At 41.9% G+C, this 25,341-nt stretch overlaps 1 protein-coding gene across 7 annotated transcripts in view; it reads left to right on the top strand.

Annotated features, from left to right (window-relative positions):
- LOC126406541 (girdin-like) overlaps nucleotides 1–25,341 on the top strand; it is a 97,057-nt gene that overhangs the window by 36,978 nt on the left and 34,738 nt on the right. For all 7 annotated transcript variants that reach the window (XR_007571715.1, XM_050070867.1, XM_050070865.1 and 4 more), the window contains exons 4-12: nucleotides 1,182–1,251; nucleotides 11,593–11,651; nucleotides 13,106–13,189; nucleotides 13,358–13,498; nucleotides 15,130–15,302; nucleotides 23,713–23,794; nucleotides 24,337–24,495; nucleotides 24,796–24,942; nucleotides 25,070–25,214. Coding sequence is in view for 6 of the 7 variants with exons in the window: in XM_050070867.1 (XP_049926824.1) it covers nucleotides 1,182–1,251; nucleotides 11,593–11,651; nucleotides 13,106–13,189; nucleotides 13,358–13,498; nucleotides 15,130–15,302; nucleotides 23,713–23,794; nucleotides 24,337–24,495; nucleotides 24,796–24,942; nucleotides 25,070–25,214 (1,060 nt within the window). In the remaining variant the exon portion in view is untranslated. The remainder of the gene's footprint in view (nucleotides 1–1,181; nucleotides 1,252–11,592; nucleotides 11,652–13,105; nucleotides 13,190–13,357; nucleotides 13,499–15,129; nucleotides 15,303–23,712; nucleotides 23,795–24,336; nucleotides 24,496–24,795; nucleotides 24,943–25,069; nucleotides 25,215–25,341) is intronic.

Raw genomic sequence — 25,341 nt, 5'->3', positions numbered from 1 at the left:
CAAAACCCATTACTTATATAAGCCTCTTTGTCATGACATCAGCAGTAACCTGCATAGAGTAGTCGAACTGTCGGGTGCGATGAGTTCAATCTGCTCTCTGCCATCAGGTAGACATGAAATATTCAAGTCAGGTGACCTTCATGTCCTTTCTGCTCGAAGAAACCAGCCTTCCTTTTCAACGCAACTGTAGTTTGGACTGCTCTAAAGGTTAGGACTGCAAAAATATTTTGGCAGGCTGTTGATGAGTCACATCCTCCATTTATGATGCACCACCATGTCAAATGTTTGTTTTTACTTTGCATCTATCAGCTCGGGCAAAGATTAGGCAATATAAATATGTAAAGACATGAATTTAAGTAATTTGTTGTTGCTGGTAGCTTGTTTGTGAACTATTTTCAGTGCCCAGAACCAAAACATCAACACTAATTAAGTTATGCCCACCCTTACCCACTGTGTGTCTGTACATGTGTGTGTACATGTACAGCATGTGTCTGCGTGAGTGTGTAAACTGCAGCTCATGGTTTCATTTTGGTTTTCATGATTGACATGTGAATGGAGGGGGCCCTGCAGCAAAACCCATACAGGCAATTTAACCCACATAAATACCACTGTCACTTGCATCATCTCACACACACACACACACACATTGTATAACACCACCAGTGCACACGAGGCCATCACTCTTGTCCACTATAGGAGATTGATACTGTTAGTTTTGCTGTCCCCTTGGCTATCTAGATAATCTTTTTAAGTCGACACCTCGCCCACACTGTAACACCATTAAAACTTATACCTCCGGCTTGCAACTCACTGTTAGTGTCTTTTATTGGAGATAATATTACAGTCAAATACCGGCAGCCTTTCACACTGTCAACGCCCTGAGGATTGTCTTTATAGTGTTTATAATCTTACTGTAGTTCCGAAACCTGTCTTAAATGATGACATGCACTGGAAACCTCTGATCTCTTTGCATAAGTACACATGTGGAAGGCTGAAATGTTTTTCATAGTGAGCTCCTGTTTGGACTAACAAAATCCAACACTCAGAAACCTCCTTTGAATAATCAGATCAAGTCATTTGGGCTCAGTTAGTGTTGTGTAAATTGTATTTCTCCATTTCCATATGTGAAATTCTTCTCAAATGCTAAACAGCAATCTCTCTTTTATTTCTTTGTGTAACAGGAGACTCTCCAGCAGCTGGTGATGATGCCTTTACCAAACGTGCTGGTGCTGGGCCGTAACCCTCTGACTGGTAAGTGTCAATGTACCAACATTATACAGAATACTAGAACACTTTGACCAGTGCTGTGCAGGTTTCAACTTGAGTGATATTGGCCTTTAACCACAAGCAAAACTAAATATGATCCATATCTGCTCCATACATTCCTCTAGTTGAATCACATGAGCAGAAGGAGTTCATACAGTTCACACGGAGGACGCATGCAATTTTGCACTGCTTTTGTCCTGTCCGTTAATTAGGATTGCAATAATAGACATATTTTAATTATACAATGCTTTGATGTGCCAAGTGACTTCCTCTCTGGCTGTAGATCTCATTTTCCAGCCACTTCTTTTCTTTGTTTCTCCATGTGCTTAATAATGAGCTGCCTATTTGACCGTCATTCATAACCCACGCCTTTGAAAAGTGGACTTGATGGCAGAATTGAAAAGGACTTAAGTGAGGAAAGTGAAAAAGCCTGATTTTATTGTTAAGGTGGTGGGAAACTGACAGATTAATGGGTTCGTTTCAAGGTCAAAACAAAAATTTTAGTCACATAAATCAAGGCAGACAAAAAAATTCAAGCTGTTAATGATGCTAAAATGCTGTGAAACCAGAACAGTAACAGAAGCCCCTTTTACATGGACTGTTCAAGGCAGGAATGTTGAATTGTTTTTTCGGCACTCTGCATAAAAGGTACAATCTTGGAACGGGGGGGATAGAGTTGTTGTGCCTTTAAGCCAGCAGTGGAGGTGGAAATAGAACTGAATCGACATCTGTGCCAAAGGGTCAGCTTGCCAGATGGGACCATGGATGGGACGGATGGGACATTTTGACAGCGTGTTATGTGTACGACCCACCGCAAGGAGATTTAAGTATCAGCTAGAAGCAGTTAGCAGCTAACTCAAAGTATTGAAGGGCCTTGATTGATCACTGTGGGACCTCTGTGTTGGTCTAACATCCCTGGCTACACTCTGTTCACAAGGGACAGAAGATGGCAGAATTAGAGACAGCCAATGACTGTGTGTAAGGTTGACTATTGCCATTTCCCCAAATTTGTCCTTTTATCATAGTATCCTTACAAAGACCACCATCATCTGACAGCATGTTTTATGAATTATTTGCACAACATTCTCAAAGAACGTGATTATAAGAAGGAGATAATACTCATGGGTGACTTGAACATAAGTTAGGGGAACAAAACATGCAGGAAAAAGCTTAGAGAAAAAGATTCAGTAATCATATTTCAACTGGACAGCATTGCAAAGTAATTCCCGAGAGTGAGCAGCATAATTTTACTTCTGCCATTGGCTGAATTGATCGGTCCAATTTGCTGTTCAGTGACGATATATAGTCTGGCTATAAAATACTGTTGACAGTGCTTAACAGCGTTACTGTGGTCTTTATAAGAGTAAACGAAATTGTAAAACGTCTTTGCCATGGCTTAATGAATATATTTTTTTAGAAAGCAGCCAATGTCTTGGGATGGTTTTCTTACCAGTGGATATCAAAACCCTGAATAAGTACTGCTTAAAGTATCCAGGTTGAAAGTCAGCTTTCCCTAAAATAAAAGTATTAAATAGGAAAGGTATTCTTATGTCAAAAATGCCCTCCAGTATTTTATGCATCTCAGACCAAAACTGTCTTATTACAGGGCACTCCCAAAATATATGTCAGTGATTTGCATCTTGGCTCCTGCGGCTTGATGAATATCTAAGAAGACACATAAAAGAAAGAAGCGTTAAATTCATTTAACCATTTTGTAGCAAAGCTTTGACCCACTGAACCCAGTTATTTGATATGCCTGCGTAGCCTTAAAGCAACAGTAGTGCAGTATTTGCATTTCATGACAACGTTTTTGAGCAGCTTGACCTCTGCACCCCGACTGCTACTTGATATTCCTATGTGACCTTGATGAAGCCACTGTGGAGATATGATAACTAGTAGCAGGCCAGCGTTTAAGGTCATGCTGTGCTCGCAGTGGAAATAAAAGGATTGTATGGATAAAAGGAAAACTGAATTTTAAGGTTAATTATTGGCACATTAGCCCCTGCTGCCAAACTTTTGCTAAATCCACTACAAGGTCATTGGATTTGTGGTTTTACTTTTGGAAAAAAAGAAATTGCCCACACAAAGATTCATAGCCTTCGTGTACACCTCTTCAAATGTAATCATCAGCTCTTCAAAGTGAATTGTTTCCAGGCTCAGCTGGCAGATCGCGTTGAGGGATATCTGTACCTTTCTGAGCGGATGAAATGGCTTCTGAATCCCCGTCCTCCCTCAGCTGCCTTTGTCACACTTTCACCACAGCCATTGCAGCTATTTTTGGGTTTTCATCGCTTTCCAATGGTCACAGTTACCTCCTGAATTTTCATACGCCCCCACAGGCATGAAGGGTAAACAAATGCACAATAGCAGGCTGCAGCGAGTACACACACACATCTGACTGCATTTCTGTTTCATGGGTGGATAACTTGGTTGTTAATTTACCTTGGAAGTAAAAAATCTACCACTGTTCTGCAGAAGACACAGCAAAAACAAACAGCAAAGTTTTTTTTTTTGTATTTTTAATGGGTTATTTTAAGTATTTTTCTACTACTAACGACCATCAGACCATCTGCTTCCCATAATTAGTCACTGTGAAGCCAAGAGGGATTCTTTCATGAACACAACTCCCGAAATAATGTCTACTGTTTAAATCTCCCAGCAGTACATTTCTGCAGACCGACTGCATGTACAGCGCCTTGGAACATCCTCCAGATCTACAGCCATACACGTCTGAAGTGAATATAAATCAATTCTAAAGTCGACCCAGCGCAGATGAGAGTGGAGGGCAGCTCGGAGCAAGTGGACCAGAGCAGGCAGAAAGCATTAGACTGCATTCCTCAGGGTCTCTTCTGCCCTTTACCCTCTAGCTTGTCAGATAATCATTCAGTTGGTCGGACCAGCGGTGGCTGTGGAGTCTGGCTCTCTGGCTCAGTGGCTGCCAGCTGAAAGTCATTGGCCATGTGGCTTTTATTATGCTCTCATTAGGGGGCAGGGGACAAGTCTGTGTGTGTGTGTGTGTGTGTGTGTGTGTGTGTGTGTGTTTAGTTGGTAGATGGGGGAGGGGTGTCTTCAAAACAGTGAACAGAGGGAATGCACTGTAGTAGACCCCCAGGCTCTGATTTACCTTAGTCTGCCTCACATATACACAAAGTGATATGCGCAGACACACACTCCCTTGTGCATGCAAGTCTTGTTTAGTGAGTATGCTTTTATGCACACACACACACAGGACCTCCTTTGTTTAGTCTGTCTTACAGACTGTGCATTTTCAGCAGTGATCTGTTCTGATCTTCTGAAAACTGAAGTCTTCCCCTTCAAAATGTGTCTGTGACTATCAGTGTAAGTCTCCTGCATTTATTATCATCATCGTATAAATAATGTCAGTCTGCAACAGTGATTAAAGCACAAAAAATATTCTGTCTCTCTATGAAGGAGGCTTATCAGGCTATAAATGCATTTAAGGAATAAATATGGCCAAACATATGGATGACATATATTAAAACATGGTTTTACTTGAATCACTTCCCGAATAGCAGAAACCATTTCAACAATATAAACGACAGGAAAGACAACTGTTGACAGCTGACAGAGAGGGGCTTGACAGTAATATGTGTGTGTGAGTGTGTGTGTGGGAGTAGTTCATGAAAAAGTCAGGCCTGCTATTTTTGCTGGAAAGTTAAACAGTGTTCCATGTGTGTAGGCGAATGTTTGGTGTGTCTGTTGACATAGTGTTGTGGTGTCTACTGTCTCCATAAGAAAAGAAAAGAGTAGACATAGTTGTTTGTGTGTTTACGGCTGAGAGGACGTTAAGTGGTGGGTTGGCTTTAAGAAATATGAGGAGAAAACAATGAAGATAAACAAGAGAAAATGCCAATATGCCTATAATTGTGCCTCCATGCCGACGATAGCCATGGCTGGAGGCATTAAGTTTTCAGGTTGTCTGTCAGTCTCATTCTTGTGAATGCAATATGTCAAGAACTCACCTTTGGCACAACTTCCCACTTGGACTCAACAATGAACTGATTAGATTTTGGTGGTCAAAGATCAAGGCCTCTGTGACCTTGCATCCTTTGCAATCTCGTGAACAGGATATTTCAAGAAAACCTCTAGGGAATTTACTTAAATTTGGTACAAATGTCCACTTGGACTCAACGATGAACTGAGAATTTGGTGGTTGAAGGTCAAACGTCAAGGTCACTGTGACCTTGTCTCTTATTCACATGAATGCGGTATTTTAAGAACCTCTTGAGGTATTTGGCACAAACGTCGACTTGGACTCAACGATGAACTGATAAGAATTTGATGGTTGAAGGTCAAAGGTCAAGGTCACTGTGACCTTGTCTGTCTTATTCACATGAATGCGGTATCTTAAGCACCTCTTGAGGTATTTTCTTCAAATTTGGCACAGACGTCCACTTGGACAATGAACTGATACGAATTTGGTGGTCAAAGGTCACCTCGCAAACATGTTTTTGGCCAAAACTCAGTAATTCATACACTAATTATAACAAAATTTCACAGAAATGTCTAATGTAATAAAATTATTAAGTGATGACATTATATATCAGAAAGGTCAAAGGTCAACTTCACTGTGACGTCATATTCTGGGGGAAAAAAAAACTTTTTTGGCTTTTAATTGAATCTCAGGAACAGAAGGAGAGACATTTGGTCAGATACTGAATTGGTGACTAATCTTGGATTCTCACTTTGAAACTGTGCTAGTCGTATAGATCTTATGTGCTGCCGGGTTGAAGATGTGTGTGAAGCATCCATGTTTTCGCAGATGTGGATGTAAAGTATAAGTGGAACTGGACTACTGCGCGGAGGCGTACAGCTACAAGGCAGTGATTCTACTTTTTTGTATTTTATCATTTTTCTTTTTAAGATCATCATATAAATTACAGTACGTGGCTTGTTCCACGTGAAATGAATAATCAAGTATAAATTCTCACGTCATTTTTTTAAGCCGTTGGAATGAGACTGGCTTTGGCGCTTCAGTTTCCCGGCTCTCTCCTATGGCTCTTTCTCTCACAGACACAATCGTGTGATCGTGTGCCTTTGTATCTGCAGGACTCCAGGCCATGACTGTCTAGTGGCATTTTGCGACCATGGAGCACCACTGCAACTTGCAAATATCCTAAACATATGAATTGGAGAGCTGGTAGTTTGTTTTCCACTCACAATAAATAAATCCTCATGTTTAACGGCATTGCTGTCACGGCTTAACTTTGCACCTACTGCTAACGTCTAACTTTTGAGGGGAAGCTTCAAGTTCATAGCAAAAACATCAACACTTCCTGCTCAAGATGAGTGGGTGTTTCAGAACAAAAGCACCAGTGGTTCCGCTTTGATGCTTTTAATTATAACAGTACTTTTATTTAACTTTACTGTAACAGCACTGCATTTAACTTTGTTATATCAGTATTTCATTTAACTTTATTCTAACAATACTTGAACTTTATTGGGACCTTACTTTATTTAACTTTGCTATAGCAGTAGTTTACTTACTCTTTTAGTCGTCTGCAGTAATTTAGAGGATTTTTCAGAATATTGAAGTATATTTTGTGTATTGTGATATAGCCTAAAAAAATTGCAATTTTATTTACAGGCCATATCACTCAGCCCTGAGTCAGACTGTGTAGCGTGCACTGTTGGTCATGACACTGACCTCAGCTCCGTGCTGTCTGTCTCTGACACTATCTCGTCCTATAAAGCACAAATGCTCTGAAATAATCTCGGAATAAGGTTCAGCCAACTCTGTCCTCTGCTTCAGTGAGATGGGCTGAATAAACTCTGGCATGCCGTCAAAGCAATATCAGATTGCTTGTACCAGTTTCAACCCTGACATGCAAGTCATCGGGTCCTGAATGAATCTATTCATCGTGGCAGAAGATCAGGTTGTAGTAACTGACTGCACACACACACAGCTACATATATATATTTTTCTTCTTATTCACTCACATCCTCGCACACAGATTAACAATGGCATCGCAGGAAGAAGGGTTAGTCACTGTCCGTCAGACCTCTTGTTTCCTGCTAGGAGGATAAAGCGGGGGGAAGGACAGGAGGTGAAAAAGGAAGGCGAGATGAGTAAATGCAAACACTCATGAGGTGCAGATGATTTGTAACAATGTTGAAGGAAGGAAGGAAGGAAGGGTGGATGCATGTTGCAGAGAATAAATGGATGGATGGATGGATGAAGTGAGCATGTGTGAGAAGGGAGGGAGGGAGAGATGATGCGGCGAGCAGAGAGACAGTTACGCCTCCTTGAAGCCCTCTTGCTGCTGCTGCTGGAGGGAGATTTCTCTTTTCTATTTTCAACCCTGCCTCTTTGCCTTCCTTTTGCTCTCTTTCTCTCCCTTGGTTTCTCTATTTCTATATCCCTCCCCTGTGTTTGTGTTGCCTGTGCTCTGTGGTGCTTTCCCTCTTTTGTCTCTCTCCCTTTCATCTCTGCCTCTTACCATTTCTCCCTCATGCTCGCCCCTCTCTAGCTGTATAAATTATTTATCCTGTGAGGGTCCTTATCTTTCCTACGTTGCTTCAGTAGATTTGCTGAGCTAAATCCCTTCCCTGGCTAGAATGGGTTCTTATGGCTTTAATAATGTACCATTAAGCTCTGCAGCTGTAAGAATTAAGTTTTATCGGCCGTCATCCTTCTTGGTACAATCAGTCCTCTGCAGGTGCAGTTACTTAATCAATTTAGTTACAGCTGTTGCAGGGGAGGACATCATGAAGGCATGGGTATGCTAGTTTGATGTCTGACAATGGTGGGAGGCAAAAGTGTGACTATACACTCAAAAGCCCTGTTTCCACCAGGCAGTACAATTAGGTAAAGTTCAGTTCGGTATGATTTTCCACTGTGGAAAGTTGTGGATAGTACAAATGGAAACATTCCTTACCATCCGCGTTTTTGGTCCCCCCTCTGTTGGGGTACCTAGCACTCTGATCTGGTGCTAAAAGGTGGAGCTGTGAACACTGCAGTCTGTGGACTGGTCAGTAGCGGACGGTCAATTAGTTGAGTTTTGAAGCTTACTCAATGTATGAGTTGACCGTGTAAATCCATCATTACACCTTAAATTTCACTGACAACTTTGACCATTACTTTAGGTTTTATTGTCTCTATTGGATGACATACACTTCTAGTAATGAGTGGATCTTAATAATATATATTGATTATGACTGGATTGCGTGAACTGCATATATCCCAATCCTCACTTGAAGAAAAAAAAAGTGGCGTGGATGTCGTGGAGCTTCGTTCCTGTAGACTCCTGCAACACTAAACCCCTGAGCTTGCCTGAGAAGGACTAAATGCACAAAGCTGCTATTTTTAAATACCCCATGGAGAGAGACTCTCACTGCAGCCTGTTCTATTTTGTTCTGAAAATGTTGGTGTGCAGCCTCGTTCTGTGGACGATAAACGAGGTGCAGACTGATAAAGGAGGAAATACAGTGAGTGCTGGACGGAGCAGTGAGTGACAACAACCCCGCCCACATGAAAGAGGACTGTTTGCAGTGGAAACGCTAGGGTCTAGGTACCATGTCTGAAGGGTTACTGTTGGTTCCTAAGGTACCTTACCGAAAGTGTTTGGTGGAAACAGGGCTAACGGTGGGGTGACATGTCTGCCGTCATAGAGAGAAGTGATGTGATAATCTTTGAAATGTTGGGATCATGATACACACTTTTAAATTCAGCCATTCATCGTGTTACACGTGGTTGAACACACAAAAATTGACAGGTAGTTTGGCAAAGAATAACTAAAGTGATTGATTGTCATCTTGGGAAAATCATACAAGTTGTAGGACATAGCTCCAATGTCAGAATAGTGTGGGTGGAAATTGTTAGATGCCCTTTCACCTTCCATAAAGCACTTCTGTTAGAGGGTACTGATTACCAATACACACTGCAGTGCAGCGCAAGACCCTGTGAGCAAAAAGTAAATGTTTTCTTTACATTAATTTAGCTGTAGCTGGAAATTTTGCCTGAGACCTAGAATAACAGAATTCACTGTCTCTCCTTGGCTGCACTGCAGAGCAAATGAGATTACGGCTGAATTTCCGTATCATGACAGAAACATCCCGACAGCCAGTCTTAATGGGTAAATCAACAGTGAACTCACATGCAGAGGAAAAAGGCTGCTGCAGAGCTTTAGTTTCCACCAGCTGGAAGGAAAAGCAACCTGCTATGACATCACTGGTTGAACCGTGGCCAAAATACAGCATGAAAGTTCAGTCCAGAGAGCAACAGCAGCAGGTTTCCTTCCCTTATCAGTGTTGGTCTGTCCTTTAAACTCCTGGCTTGGGCCTAAGATCAAATATTAATTGCCATAAGTATATTGGTTGATAATATTGGTCTACAGAGACAGACCTTTTTGTTTAAGAGTAAAATCCTATCGCCAAACCCACCACACTCCATTTAAATCAAGTGTAATTTTATCATTGGGAAACACACTTCATTTAACGTCAACAGAAACAAAACTCAGACAGAATATCTTTATTCATCTTTCCACTGTTCCAAGAATCACGACTTTGGTTTGGTTGAAATAAACTCACCCAATTAGATGTGAAAATATGCTGGCTCCATGCACACTAAAATTACTGCTTATTCTAGTGGAGTCTGGTGGGTTTGGCATTGGTGATTTTAGGGCTGTTTCTGGTCAAACAAAAATGATCTTACTCTGTAAATAAAGGTCTATGACTGAAGGGATCCTTCATGTAAATTGTCAGACACTTAAAACAATAATCTGAACATGTCAGTAGCAAAAACAAGCACTTTTAGTGGACGTAAATTGATATTGTGAGCATGCCCACAATGGTTACACTGCAGCCTGGTTCAGCCAATTTCAAAAATTGTATTTCCCATTAGTCACTCAGACACAAGAGCATGGTAAAATTGGGTCCATGTTGAAAAATGCGGAACTTACATTTTAAAAGATGAAGATTTAACCTGCCACATTGAGGTCTTGATTCCTCACTGACACATTGACTTGTGTGTCTCTATTGAGCCAAGAGAAATGAGAGGAAGGAGATTGATTTGGTGGTCAGGAGAATTCTGTGAAATTGATGGACAGATCCTCTGTTATTGGCGCACTGAGCTCTCCCAAAGGAACAGCTTGGTCGTCTGTTTGCAGCTCACAGACAGACTCCTTTCTCCAGTTATTTTGTTTCTTAGAAGATTCATCTATAATTTGCGATGATACTGAGATGTAGCTTTATTATCTACTTATTTGATTTGCATTTAAAATAACGTGGGAAGTCCAACAAAGTGTAAAGTCGTAGATCAGAGTTGTCTTCCTATACGGCTGCCATTTAGCTGTTCCTGCTGTGATGATTGGCTCATTAAACTGAGACCACCCGACACCGAAAACATGCTGCCACTAATCTGGATTTATTATTATGAGAGTCAGACAGTGTTAGCACTCGCTACCCCCTGGGCCACATAATGGGCTGGCTTATCACACAAACACACACTGCACCAAACAGGGAAAATACATAGACACAGATACACAACTTGCATATACCATACCACTTAGTCAGGGTCACACCACCTGGTTTACTTGTTGTTCAGTAACAAATCCCACAGATGAGCTCAGGCCTGTTGAGCACGCTAACAGCTGTTTGTGGGTTTCAGCAGTTTCTGTCAATATGTCCTGACATGTGGAAGTTCATCCTGCCAGCTCTCTGCACTGTGGAAAACATTGTGGCAGCTAGAGGGGGGGGGGTTTATTAGTGGGAAACTGTAACAACCTGAGGATTTAGTTAATTGGTACGCCCAAATTAATGTGGGCTAGATGGAGGATTTTTCCAAAGTGGCACCTCAACTGTGACCGACTAACTCTTGATTTGTTTATTAAAGGAAAATAAATTTGAACATGTGTCAGGGCAGGCAGATGAGTAAGACCCCATCTGCCTCAGAAACAGCTGCCGTAACTATTTTATAGCTCAAATTGAAAAAAAATGTTTTCTAACAAAACACTTAATAAGACTTTGTTATAAAGAAAGGCTTCACACGTATAATCATGATAGTCATCACTCTGCATCAGTCACCTGATCTCTCATTTTGTGGGGAAGTGCTCGAGGCATTGGTGCCTACAGCTGTCAGTGAAACATCTTATCAATAGATTAACCTCTGTGTGTTTTTGCTCCTTAAACCGTAAAGGCTGATTGAACAGCATGCCAGGCGAGACAAAGCAGAAACTAGACGAGTTTAATGGTTGCAAATTGTTTGTTGTTTGGTTTTGAGTGTCATTTTGTTGGGCGTCTGATGCAGACATACTTTAAGTGGTTTTGCTGTTGTCACAATACTCTGTATCTTTTTTTTTTCTTTAGAGCAAGGTCTGGAGGAGATGAAGAAACTTTTGCTGCTGCTACTCGGCTGCGCTGTCCAGGTAAGAGCACATTTTAGTCCACTGAAACACTCACACACTTCACATGTGTAATTCAGGTTTTGAGGAGCAGAAACCAAGCAAGTTCATAACAGGTGGAAATCAATATATAGGTGCTATAAATGATCCAACCCTGTGATCTTCAGGTCTTCAACTGAGCTACTTGCAGAAATGTTCATTACTTTTATTGCTCGTCTTGTAGCAATTTAATTCCAAAGCCTGACTAATTTTGGAAAAAGTCTGCCTTTACTTCAGCCTCCCCTGATTACAGCTATTTGCTCCCTTTGATAAAACGAATTCAACTCTTTTGAACAGCTAATGCTTTGTAATAAATGGCGTGGCAGACCTTTCCTGTCTTGCGACAAAGCCCCATTCAGCTCTTACTCACTGCATTTCAGACAAGGCCATTGACCTTTCACCAGCTCAATTGTTTTAGCAAAAGGATGCCATAGTTCATTCGGTCATGCGAGTTACTCTGACTTCATATTGTGTCGACTTGAAGCTGGCATTCAGCACAGCAGGACTTGGTACTGAGTAAGAACTGGCACACTGTACACTACAGATGTAAGTTCTTTTTCAGTGTCTTGTTCTTATCTGATCTTCTGCCAGCAAGACAGGAAAATGATCTTTGTCTGATCCAGAAGATAAACTTGCATTTGGAGACTACACAACTACTCCTTCTTGGCATGCATCAGAGCAGCTCCTGCCTTGGGTGTGCAGTGTTGGTCTACTAACCTTCAGTTGACCCCCAACCCACTGAAAGCTTAGTTTATACTAGTGTGAGACACTGTGGTGTGGGCCTCCGTAGATGCTGTGCGAGCTATGAGCATGCACAGAAGCATTTTTGAACGCGTTGTTCGTTGCAATATGCTCCAAAACGCTAGGCAGCAAACAAACAAAATATTCTGTGGATAAACAAGAAGTCAACAATTGTTATCAGAAGAACGTTACTGGAAATATAGGCTGTTTGGCAACTGTAGCGAACACCGACGTACCGCTGAACATTACATTTGTTTACTGTAATTACAAATCTGTCTTACCTCTAGTCGAAATTATTTTATACTGCTTTGTTTCCCCCGAGTTGCAACTCTTTTCCATGAGGCCGTTTTTTAGCTCTGCAATCTCTCATGTTCTTTCACACTGCAGCAAAAAGCCTCTTCCCAGTTCAGTGGCCATTTTTTTCCAATAACTGAAGACCATCTGACTGTTTCCGTGGTCTCTTGATGAGGAGTCAGTATTGAAAATCATTAGAAATGTCTGCACAGGTGAACCTGCATGGCCAGTCTTCCCTCAAAGGTGTTCCTGTAGAGCTGAAAACCACAGTGAGCGCCCAGTTACAAAAACTTCTGGCATGCAAAACTCGTGCTGGGGACACTACAGCAGGTATAAACCACGCAAAACTCTTTAACATGTCTTTCTCTTTCTCCATCTCTTCTCCCTCCCACTTCTGTTTACAGTGCGAGAAGAAGGAAGAGTACATTGAGCGTATCCAGACTCTGGACTTTGACACCAAAGCTGCCATCGCATCCCACATCCAAGAGGTATTTTCCTTCTATAGTAAACAAAACTGGAGAGAACTGAGATATATCAGCTCTTAGACCTCTTTTGGGTGGCGAGTAGTTTAAACTTTTGGGAAAAAAATGTACTAGTAGCATGTAAACAATGCAAAATTTGAAGGCAGTGATGGTTAGTGATGTTTGGGATTTTAGGTGACTCATAATCAAGAGAACGTGGTGGACCTGCAGTGGTTGGAAAGTGGGGAGATGCCTCCTGAGGACCTGGACAGCCTCTCCAGAAACCTGGCTTTCCACCTCAAACGCCTGGTGGATGAGAGGGACACACAGCTGGAGGTAATGACATACACACTTTTTGTGTGTGTGGATGTATTGAGCCGTGTTGGAAAATCCCTGAAGCAACAATAGCCGATAAACAAGTACAGTTAACAGGGCAGAGCAAGGTACAACTAGGAAAGTATGGTACATCTTGTGTGTTTTTCTTTTCTCGTTCTATGGGTGTGGGGGGAAGGGGAGGTTGTCGTGAGCAGATTCGTGTTTGTGGATGTCTGTTACAGTTCTGCGAACAGAACGACTTCTAGTCAGGGTTATGTGGAAACTTTTCCCTTTTTTGTCGTTACCACAAAAGAGCAGCCTCAGGAAGGAAGGGTTGAAACTGTTAACTGTCTCATGGACAGAGGGTGTGTGTGTGTGTGTGTGTGTGTGTGTGTGTGTGTGTGTGTTTCACTTAGAGTATATGCGTCATTAAATGAGTTTCCAACCCATAGGGTGCAGATGCCCACGACTGATAAGGCCGATCTTTGTGTGTGTGTGTGTGTGTGTGTGTGTGTGTGTATGCGTGTGTGTGTGTCAGGGGTTCTAATAGCCTCCAGATTATCACTGTGTAGTCCAGCCGCTCTCAATTAAAATCCCATTTCCTGTCACGGGCACTTGATCAAAATCGGCTGTGTGTGGGACTGTGGATGTGCTTTTTGCCCTAATGCCTGTGTTCTAGTTTCGGGTGGTGGGGATGCTTCAGGGGGATCCATGGATCCACTCTCCTCTTTGTTTCTAGTCTATGACAGTTGAGTCGTTGAATCCTTCTTCGTACTCACGCTGTTGCAGAAAATAACAACACTGGAAGAATAGCACAAATTCTCCTGAATACAGATTCAAAATTATAAATATTTTTTGTAGTGTCCTTTCTTCTGAAGACCACACTTTAAGGAGTCAAGTGTGAACTCCCACAGCCTGACTTCTATTATTGGCCACTCACACATAGCTAGAAGCAGGGTGGCTGGGGGTCCTTAAAAAGTCTTAAAATGTCTTAAATGCACATTTGCTAATAAAAGACCTTAAAGTATTAAATTGTGTTAAATTCAGATGGGTCTTAAATGTTGTTTAGTCACGTCACCTTGTAATGTGTGGTGTTGGTGCTATAAGAAACATAATTCTAACAGGAGGGAAACAATATTGGATGTGGTCACGTACTTCAACACACCACCTGTATGTGTGCAATGCCCCTATTTTTGCCCCCTCACACACATAGATCACACAGTGAGTCTGCATCGTTAAACTAGGACCTTGCAAGGTGTCGAAAAATTGAAAAATGCAAGTGTAAGGACAAATAGCTTAAAAGATTAACAACAATTACTTGTAGTGTTTAAAGCCAGAGTCTGGAAGTGTTTATGAAGCAAACTGCGCTGTATGTCGTTTCAAATGTGGTAAAATGGGGATCAGGGTGGTGGAATCGCACATGCAGAGCCATAAGCACATTTTTACTGTTCACTTTGAACTGACATCAATGTGTTTACTTAGAAAGAGTATATTTTCGCTTTTGGTGTGTGTTTCCATCGCAAGTTAGGTCTTAAATTTCATTTAAGGTGGAATTTAAAAGGTCTTTAAAAGTCTTAAATTTAACTTGTTCATACCTGTAGACACCCTGAGAAGTCTCACTTCCTGCCCTCTCTTCCCCTGTTTCCATGCAGACTATAGTGGAGTTAACCCAGGAGAGAGACTGTGTGCAGCTGTCCCCACTGGCTCCCTGTCCCACCCAGTCTCCTGGTGACTCCCCCAGTATGAGGAGGACCGAAAGCCGACAGCACCTCTCTGTGGAGCTGGCCGACGCCAAGGCCAAGATCAGACGGCTTCGACAGGAACTGTAAGTGCAACAGCTTTATCAGCCCGATAAAAACATACTGAACTTGGGCAAAGGAGACAGAATGCAGAAAAACAGGAACTATACGTCCGTAGTTAGTCACAGACGAGCTCAAGAACCACATACAACAAGGTCATTTGCTGGAATTGGACGGTAACAATTCACCCTAATTTTTTTTGCTACTGTAGTTCCCATTTTTACTTCTTTTACTGTCATGTGTTGAACTGGGAACTCAGAGTCCCATATCGTAATTGGCCAAGTCATGATGATGATGTCAGGTCCTCTTGGTTTGGGCTTGTACTCCTTTTGATGTCAAAAGGAATCGAGGCATTTGTCATGAGTGTTTGAAAACACAGTTCACTGTGTCTATACTCAATGGTTATGGAACTTCCTCAGCATGAATTTGAAGAGATGTGTTTCATGATCTGTCAGTGGCTGTATCATTGTCCTTCTTTTGGCATAGTTATTTATTATTTTATGCCTTTAAATAGGTAGCGATAGTAGAGAGGTGACTGGAAACGATGGAGCAAGAGAGGTACAACAAACGTCCCTGGCCCGGACTGAACCAGGGGTTGTTCATGGTTGCAGTCTTAACCCTCAAGCAATGGGGATGCCCTGTTTTTGGCATAGTTGGACCTGTTGCATTGGGTGGTGTCTTTGACTGTTTGGAGACCTGACTAGTTACATCCTTTGAACAAAAAATAATGACAAGGTATTGAAGTTTTAGGTTACAGAAAGGCTTCTTCCTGATGGGTAATCACTATGACCCTTTTTATGCTTGGTTTTAAAATGCGTTTCGGTGATCCAAACACAAGTGGACAGCTGAGACACACCGCCGTTCGCACCTGTCTCTATCATGCGCCTCCAAGGTTTCCAGCTGATCACTTGTGTTCAGACTTTGTTGCTGCCTACATCACTTACAATAGAAGGTCAAAGGTCTACACTCTCGCCTGTCATGTTAGCGGTTGTGTCAGAGCAGCTGGAGGTAGGGTGTCAGCAGAATCCAACACGTCTCCTTCCATGGGGCAAAAGGATAGACGGCTATGCAACCCTTTGTCGTAACAACTTGTCGTAAAATGTGCAGTCGTAGAGCACTAGCACGCTGTCACAAAACAACCACTACGCACATTGATGACGAATTTTCCTGTCAGGGACATATCAGGACACATTAGCGTTTACACTACAAAAGATATGGGGTCAAATCCATCCCAGACCACCTCTGCAAGTGTTTTGATTGATCGGATCAGAATTTGTCTTGATGGTTTACTCTTGTATTTAGTGATGTCAACTTATGATGGGATCACCTGAGACACATTTTAAACTGGGGTCTGTGGGTTTATGCTCTCACTGTAGTTGTTATTTGTAGTTTAATGAATGCATTCAGGCCTCAAACCTGATAAAGAACAACAATGACAATGCAGAGAGGAAGAGTCATGGAGACCATTTCCTCATTACATCTCTATTACTCACTTAGGATGAGGCTGTTGTGATGTCATACTGCACCACACACACAAGTAAACCCTATCTCACAAACCTTGGTGAGGCCTTTTAAATTCTGCCTATGAATAATAGAGCTTCCTTTAAAGTGCTATAATCCCTGGCCAGACAAAGGCTTAATGGTCAACACAGACCAGTTACAAGAAAGGGAGCACGTCCCGACAAGGGGAAGCATTCAAAATGTTGCACAAACATCTGATCTATCAGACTGGCTGGCGTCATGAGGTTGATGTTGATACTGAATGCTTTGACAAAAACGTTTTTGTTGGTAGAAGGTTAAGAGGTGTTGTATACTTCACAGTCTATCCTTCTTTGACGCAGTGTATTCACGATTAAGTCCCCACTGAAGCTATTCTTGGATTAGATTTCAATGATGGTCTGATAATGTGTAGTTCCTCCAAGGTGATCATTTGTGCACTTGAGTGGATCTGATTTCCACACTAGGGGAGCATGCATCACCTTAGGGAGTCATCTCTACACTGATTATAGCTCCTAGAGATGCTATATCATTCTGCCTGTTTTATCCAACAGACAGGGCCGTGTGTGAGGGCAAAATGCAACCAAGAATTATGGTTCTTTAACAGCTGGTTGTAGCTCAGAAAGAAGTGCAGGTCACCCTCTGCTGGGTCACATGAAAAGAGTAAAAAGCATTTCTCCTTGAGCCTAAACTCATTCATTGTGGTTCTCATGCTGAAACGGGTCAACATTCATCACTGCAGACATGTCCCTTTTACATCTTGACCTACATTATGGCGATTTCTTCAGTAGACCTAAATAGGGCCACAAAACATCACCTGACAAGCCAATGAGATATTTTGTTTGTTGGTCTCCATGGTATTGTTTGCTTGTTGCTGTGAATGGACAGAGGAGGGACAAAAAGGGCTTCAAGTCAGTCTGCGCTGATGTGGCGTGGTCACATGATCGCAGTTATTTTCTCTGAGGCAGAAGAGGAGAGCGTTTGTTGTGTCTGGGTGCATGCACATGCACAGATATTGTTTCTGCATACAAATGTAGATGCGTGTCTTTACTGTGTGTTTGTGTGTGTGTCTGAAGGAGATCAGGTCAGAGCCGGGGGGTTTATGGTTCCCATAGTGGTCTGTTTGTTAATGTTTCTGTTGCATCTTGGCTGCTCTTGCTCCTGCAGTTCAAGCTCAGACACACACTGAGTTTATGACACACATTTAGAGTCGTATCTAGAGCTGCTTTTTCAATGAGTCTTTTGTACTGCTTCCATTCATCTGCCTCTAATAGTCACTTAGCTTTAAATATAGATGCATTCTACTGGTTCTTCCTTTACAGCACATTCAGGGTTATTTCAAAATATTAAATATACTCAGTTGATGGTTCAGTAGGTATACCTAGCTAAACTAATGCGGTCTAGAACAGCATTCCTGCAATAAATGCAACCTTCATGAAGTTTATCATGCTCAGTTTTGTTGAAACTATTTTAGAGAGGTCATAATGGTCATTTTAGGTCTGTCGCAGTAAGAGGGAGCTGAGCCAGAAGGCGAAGCTTTCGATTTACCGGTCCATCGACTTCCCAACCCTCACCTATGGTCATGAGCTCTGGGTAGTGACCGAAAGAATGAGCTCGTGGATACAAGCGGACGAAATGAGTTTTCTCTGTGGGGTGTCTGGGTTCAGCCCTAGAGATAGGGTGAGGAGCTCGGAGTAGAGCCGTTGCTCCTTCACGTCGAAAGGGGTCAGTTGAGGTGGTTCGGGCATCTGATCAGGATGCCTCCCAGGCACCTCCTGTTAGAGGTGTTTCGGGCAGGTCTCACTGGTAGGAGGCCCTGGGGCAGACCCAGAACATGCTGGAGGGATTACATATCTCTTTTATCCTGGGAACACCTTGGGGTCCTCCAGGAGGAGCTGGAAAGTGTTGCTGGGGAGAGGGACGTCTGGGGTGCTTTGCTTGGCCTGCTGCCCCTTCGAGCCAGCCCTGAATAAACGGATGAAAATGGATGGATGGATGATCATAGGTGTTTCTATTATTTTGTCCACCCCATTTATATCAATGAGGCTAAATTACAGAAACATCTATGTATTTTGCAGCACCAGTTACATTATAACCTTCATGAAGGTCGAATTTACTGCAGGATTGTTGTGTCAGACTGCATTAGTGTTGCTAGGTGTACCTAATAAACTGGTAACAGTGGAAATGTACAATTTAGGCTGCAGTTTCAGATGGAAGATGCATTATTTATTTGAGTTGTTTGGATCTGAAATATGACAGTATTTGTTAGTAATCCAACTAATCAGCAACAACTGAAGTATTGTCAAGCATTGTTTTCTGTTGGACGAGTGAACTGTAAGTTGATAAGAAACAAACTGAACTGAGAAACAGAATTGTAGCAACGGCAAATCATCACCCATTTCAGAGTTTGTCTTTAACCAGCCAATGCAGCCTGAATACCAGTAGATCATTAACTGCTACAAATCCTGACTAACTCAGTGAGCTGAAAGGCAGGAATGTTCTGTCATGCTGGAATTGGTTACAAACCAAACTTAATGTGCACATTATGTTCCAGACTGATGGAGAGAATATTAAACCAGTCTGCTGTTTTTATATCCTCATTAAGTCAACACATGTTGTTGAATACATTTTTTGTTAATTGTAAAATTAAATGTTGAAGATCAGAATGTTAATGAAATTGATTTTTTTTTTATTATTCATCCTGTTTGATTATTATTATTATTATTATTTTTTGGTTGTTTGTTTAATTTCTTTATTTAAGAGAACAGGTACAGTAGCCGTTTAACATGCCCAAGTTCCTAGTCACCAAAGCTAAAAACACACTGTTGGCACAGCCCCTAGCACGCACAGAATTCGTTACACTGCAGCTCGTCAACAGCCAACCACACAAAGTTATTACTACTTTTACTGAAAGATCTGTACCCCTTCTGCCTATGCATTAGCTAAAAATCATGTGTGGACAGCCCGTAATTAAACTTGATTTCTCACCTTAAGAACTGATCTCCAGACCTGTGACTAGCAAGGCAATATCTTTTAGGCCTTTGACTTTATAATGATGGGATTGTGGGTCGTTTAACTCCTGATATTTTCTCAGTGCGTCCAGGAAAGCTGATGTGAGTCTAGCCGCCACCAATATGGGGTTGTGTGTAGAAAATAATAGGGGCGTATTTTTTGATGCGCTGTATTCGGTGCAGCTGTGTTTTCGCCTTAAGTCTGTAAGGTATCTCCATTTTGACTCTTGCTCGAGTTCCTTTCTGTATAGACCTGAGGCACTCATGAGGCAGGGAAAACTTGTACAAGATTTATTTTAGATCACAGAAGTGTCAGGTGAAGTCCCTCTGACTTAAATCTCTCCCAGTCCACTTCCAATTTTATGTCCTATTCCTATATACTCCCACATATTACATGTTATTACACACTATAACACTGGTTACACAGTCAAAAACTTATTGCGAACCTACCACGCCTACATAGACTTCACATCATCTTCCAAGGGCAGCGTTGTACTCGTCTCTTTTTTGCCATGTTCACTAAACAGCCTTATGGCACGATACCTGTTGCCTATAATTTATACCTTTATTCTAACACAGAAATAACAGCAAATATAAACATGACCTTTTCATAGTCCACTCCTGTACACTATTCAAAATGTAAAGAGTCTGTTGAGTAAACTAAAATAATATCAGAACCTATATGGTATGTCATACCAACACAGATGTTTTTACCAAATATAAATATAGATATATATATGTGTGCTTAAGTGGCTCTTACATTCCCGGCCACAAATTACAAGGCAGGAAGACTACGTGGTTCTTACAACTCTTACAGCCTCCATTTCTTCGTTACTTGTCATGCTGTTATAGTCAAGAAACAGTTCAAAATATTACAGATGAAATGTGGAGACAGAAGTTAGCCATTTCCATGTGATAGTGTATATATATGTAATGGAATTTATTGTGTTAAAAATACTTTTTGTTGTTTCTCAGAAAGACAAGGATCTGTTTTTCAGATAGGGCCAAGATGTAGGGTTACAGAAATATTTAGATTAGGATGAGGAAGACACCAGTGAGACATGTAGACTGGAATAAAGGTTGCCTTTGTCTCTTTGCTTTTCAAACCGTGCATACAAGTGTTTGTGTCTGTGCCTGCGCAGATGCAGCGCGTGTAAAACCATTAACATAAGCAGCAGAGCCAGCTGCATCCATAATATGAGCCCAAAGCTAATCTGCCATGCTAGAGTTGACAGGTGTTTGTGATTTGGGGAAGGGGGGGGGTTGTTGTTGGAGTGGAAGGGGAGGGGCCGCAGGAGGTGGAGGGGGGTGAACTGATGAAACCAAAACAGAGACGGGTGAAGGAACATCCTGCCTGTGTATCCACTCCAACTTCCCAAATACTGTCAGCTGTGGGTGGAAGGAGGGGATAAATGAAAGAGAAGAAGAAGAATAGAAGGACGCCTTTTCCCTTATTGAGATGCACCGTGAGTCTCCAGAGAGCTGTAATCAAATAGGCCATCAGATGTTCAGTGGAGCGGTGTCATGCGTGCACACACACACAGAGCAGCATCTCAGGAATGCGGTGGTTTCCTTCAAAGCGGTGTGACACATTCTCCGTCTATGGCAGGAGCCTGGAGAATTTGCACACACACACAAACTCACACAGACAGCAAATGTCAGGCTGCCTTATTTTGCCGTCACTTAAACAAACGGATACAGCAGAGTGTTAGATAGCAGATAGCCAGACCCTACTATTAAGGCTGAAAGGATGACATATTTAATTCTGTGTTTTGCGCCACTTGCACACTCAGATCTAAAACTTTCTTCTCTCCTTTTCCGATCTTATCTGTGGTGGAAGTTTCTCTAGAATAAAGGGGGATGAGGGGTTTGAGCCTCAGGGACAGATTTGCATATGTTTACCCCTGAAGTGGTCACAAGGTACTATGTTTTCGTCAGTTGTTTTTAACCACTGTCTTTCCCCTCTCTGTTTGTCATTGTGTGTTGTGTTGAGTGAGATGTCCAGAAGAAATAGGCTGTTTATTAGTAGCAGAATTCAAGGCAGGACACAGGAAAGACATTGTGTCCTGACCGTAGCAACTCAAACATACCAGACACAATTGACTATTTTTACTTAAATAAACTGGGTTATTGGGTTTAGTGATGTCTTTAAATAAACATGTGAATTGCTTATTTTTCTAACTTGCCAACAAAGACCATTTATGCTTAATGCTAACAGTAGTTTCTAAATTGAGAAGGCTATACACTAAATCTTATAAAAATTAAAATGAAAGTAGTGCCTGTAAGTGATCTCTCATATCTTGGAAAATACAGACCTCCAAATAGTAACATGGGATTTCTTTTAATATTTTTACTTAACCCTTCAGTTCACCTTTAGTCTGACTATGTAAGTCACTTAATTATGATGCTACAGCTTTAAAGGTCCAGTGTGTAGGATTTAGGAGGACATATTGGCAGAAATTTAATTATAATAATTAGGTTTTCTTTAGTGTATGATCCCCTGAAAATAAGAATTGTTTAATTTTTGTTACCTTAGGGTGCTTTCACACCTGCCCTGTTTGGTTCGGTTCAATCGAACTCAAGTTTGTTTGCCCCCTAAGTGCGGTTCGTTTGGGCAGGTGTGAACACAGCAATCACACTCAGGTATGCACCAAAACAACCGGACTGAGACCTTTTAAAGAGGTGGTCTCAGTCTGGTTACAAACGAACTCTGGTGCGGTCGTGGTGAGAAGGTGTTCCGACCTGGATCTGAACCAACTGCAGTCACATGACACATTGTTTGGGTTAAACATGAGCATGTTACAGTCCTGGAGGATTATTAATGTGCACCTCCTCCTGTACTGCCTTAATATGCACATTCAGCACATCCAATGCATCAAAACATTGTTTTCTAGTTGGAGCCGCGCCTCGTTTTCAAACTGTATGGTTTGACTAAAATGAACAATGACAGCAATATAGTCCACGATGAGCAGCGCTAAAATCAACCTGCGTAGTTGTCCCTCCATTGTGACATTAGAAAGTGTCACATTTATCTTGCAAGTGTACTCTTCTTCAACGTTTGCTTTACTTCCTGGATTTTTCCCACATGGAAATTCTGACCAATCAAGAGCAGCTTTCTGGCGCAAGGCATTTGATCTGGTCTGCTTGAAAATGCTGCCGTGAGAACACAAACCAACTCTAGGCAATTATACAACTTTGTGACAAAATTAGTGCCTAGCTCGGACCAAAGCAAGACAACTCTAGGTCTGAAAGCACACTTAGAATGAGCTGTTTATATCTACATAGAGAGCAGGTCCTTGGAGTATGCCATGTTGTACCACCATGTTTCTACAGCAGCCCAGAATGGACAAACCAAACACTGGCTGTAGAAAAGGTGATTTGTTTTTTCAGGTTTTTGCGTCAGCCACTTTGGTTAGCAGCCACTAATTCCCCCTAAATCCCTCTAAATCTTACACACTGCACCTGTAAACTCTTGCATGATTTATTGCAATGATTATTATGCAAGATATTACAAAATATTATCAAATGCCAACCCACTGAAACTAAAATACTTAAAGTTGAGATGATGAAGCTGTTCAGGCAGATTATGTAAAATGTGACTGTTCTGTGCAACTATGTCAATAGGTCGCTGCCATTAAACGATTTAGCTGCAAGCTTTGAAACGGAAACAGCCCTCAAGGAATGTCCTTGTTAAAACTCTGAATTGGTACACACGCATGCATGCACGCTTAAAAAAACTGGCACATGATTTTCAATGTACGGCTTAATTTTAGTCACAGAGCAGAAAAAAACCAACATATTTTTCTTGCTTTGTTTGATACAGAAAAATCTGTTTCTTTACCTTGTGTCAGTCTTTCTGTTCTTTCTCTCTCAAGGTTACATCCTCTGACCTTTTTCTATTTTAAAATCAGTTCTCTCTGTATTTCAGGGAGGAGAAGAGTGAGCAGCTTTTGGACACCAGGCAGGAGCTTGAGAACATGGAAGTGGAGCTCAAGAAGCTGCAGCAAGAGGTGCCATCCTCGTACACCTACACAACACATATGTGACACAACATATGACTTCATCCCGCCTTCACCTGCTGCTCTCTCATCTCTCTAAGTACTTTGTGTCTGCAGAGCTGCCAGGCTTTAATCAGCTAGCTAGTGACTTAGCTCATTAGGGGCTATTAGAGCTATCTTTGGTCGAGCAGCAGCCTCACATGGCTTGTGATTTGGAGTGGGCGGCAGCTGACTGCCTAGCTAACAAACTGGATGCTGTAAACAAGGTGGATGAGTTCAGGGCATGGAGCGAGGGTGCGTGTGTGTGTGTGTTTGTGTGTGTGCAGATGCGTGCTTGTGATAATTGACAGTTTGGAGAGTTCTGTTCTTTATCTGTTTATGTTAACAGGCACGACTGTTAGTTGTTTATAGATAATCTACCAGTCAAACAAGATTACAGTGCACTGACATGCAACAACATCTGTAGTTTTTGATTTTTGACCTTTGTTCATGTTATTCCTCATAAACAGATGTCAACATACTCATGCTCTGTATTTGGCTGCTTACTCCTGCAGAGCTTCCAGTTGCTGTCGGACGCACGGTCAGCTCGGGCCTACCGGGACGAGCTGGACGCGCTCAGAGAGAAAGCGATCCGGGTCGACAAACTGGAGAGCGAGCTGTGCCGATACAAGGAGAGACTTCACGACATTGAGTTTTACAAGGCCAGAGTTGAGGTACACAGCTGCAAACACAGAGCCTTACTTCAAACCATGAAGACAGTTTTTGTTTAAGGACACACCTGGAATACTTAAGCATCATATAGTTCCCATTAACGGAATTCTTTTCACAAAGTCTTTCCACAAATGTAAAACTTATTTCCAACACTTATCATACTGCTATTAGTAATAATACTGATATTGAAATCAATCATACCAGTTTTCTAGAAAGGACATCTCCAAAACCTTTTTTTACTAGCTGCACTCAATGCTTTATTGTTTAACTTGTATTCTCTGCCCATGTGACTGTTTCTGTAGGAGCTGAAGGAGGACAACCAGGTCCTGTTGGAGACTAAGAGCATGTTGGAGGAGCAGCTGGATGCTAGCCGGACACGCTCTGACAAACTGCACCTCCTGGAGAAAGAGAGTCTGCAGCTCAAATCCAAGATCCATGACCTGGAGATGGTAAGACGATTGGTTTAAAGATCAGTGTGATGAGTGTTTGTGCCAGAGAACTATTAGGGTCAGTAGTAGGCAGAGTAAAAGGCACAGGGGTAGTTGTTCATCTCAACACACTGTTTTATCTCTCCAGGAGCGGGACATGGACCGTAAACGTATGGAGGAGCTGTTGGAGGAGAACCTTGTGCTTGAGATGGCCCAGAAACAGAGCATGGACGAGTCTCTTCACCTGGGCTGGGAGCTGGAGCAACTATCCAAGACACCAGAACTGACTGAAGGTAAGAAGAAGATGGAGCCAAGGATCTTTTTAAAACCTGAGCACATGAATTTCTATGTTTACTGAAAATTAAAAAAACAGAACAAAGGAGTTTTAAGGAAAACAAAGAGCTGGGCTGTGATATCATG

This window comes from Epinephelus moara, chromosome 19 (assembly GCF_006386435.1).
Source record: "Epinephelus moara isolate mb chromosome 19, YSFRI_EMoa_1.0, whole genome shotgun sequence".
Classification (NCBI taxonomy): domain Eukaryota; kingdom Metazoa; phylum Chordata; class Actinopteri; order Perciformes; family Serranidae; genus Epinephelus; species Epinephelus moara.
Note: the sequence above shows the minus strand (reverse complement) of the source record. Positions and strands in the feature narration are given on the sequence as shown.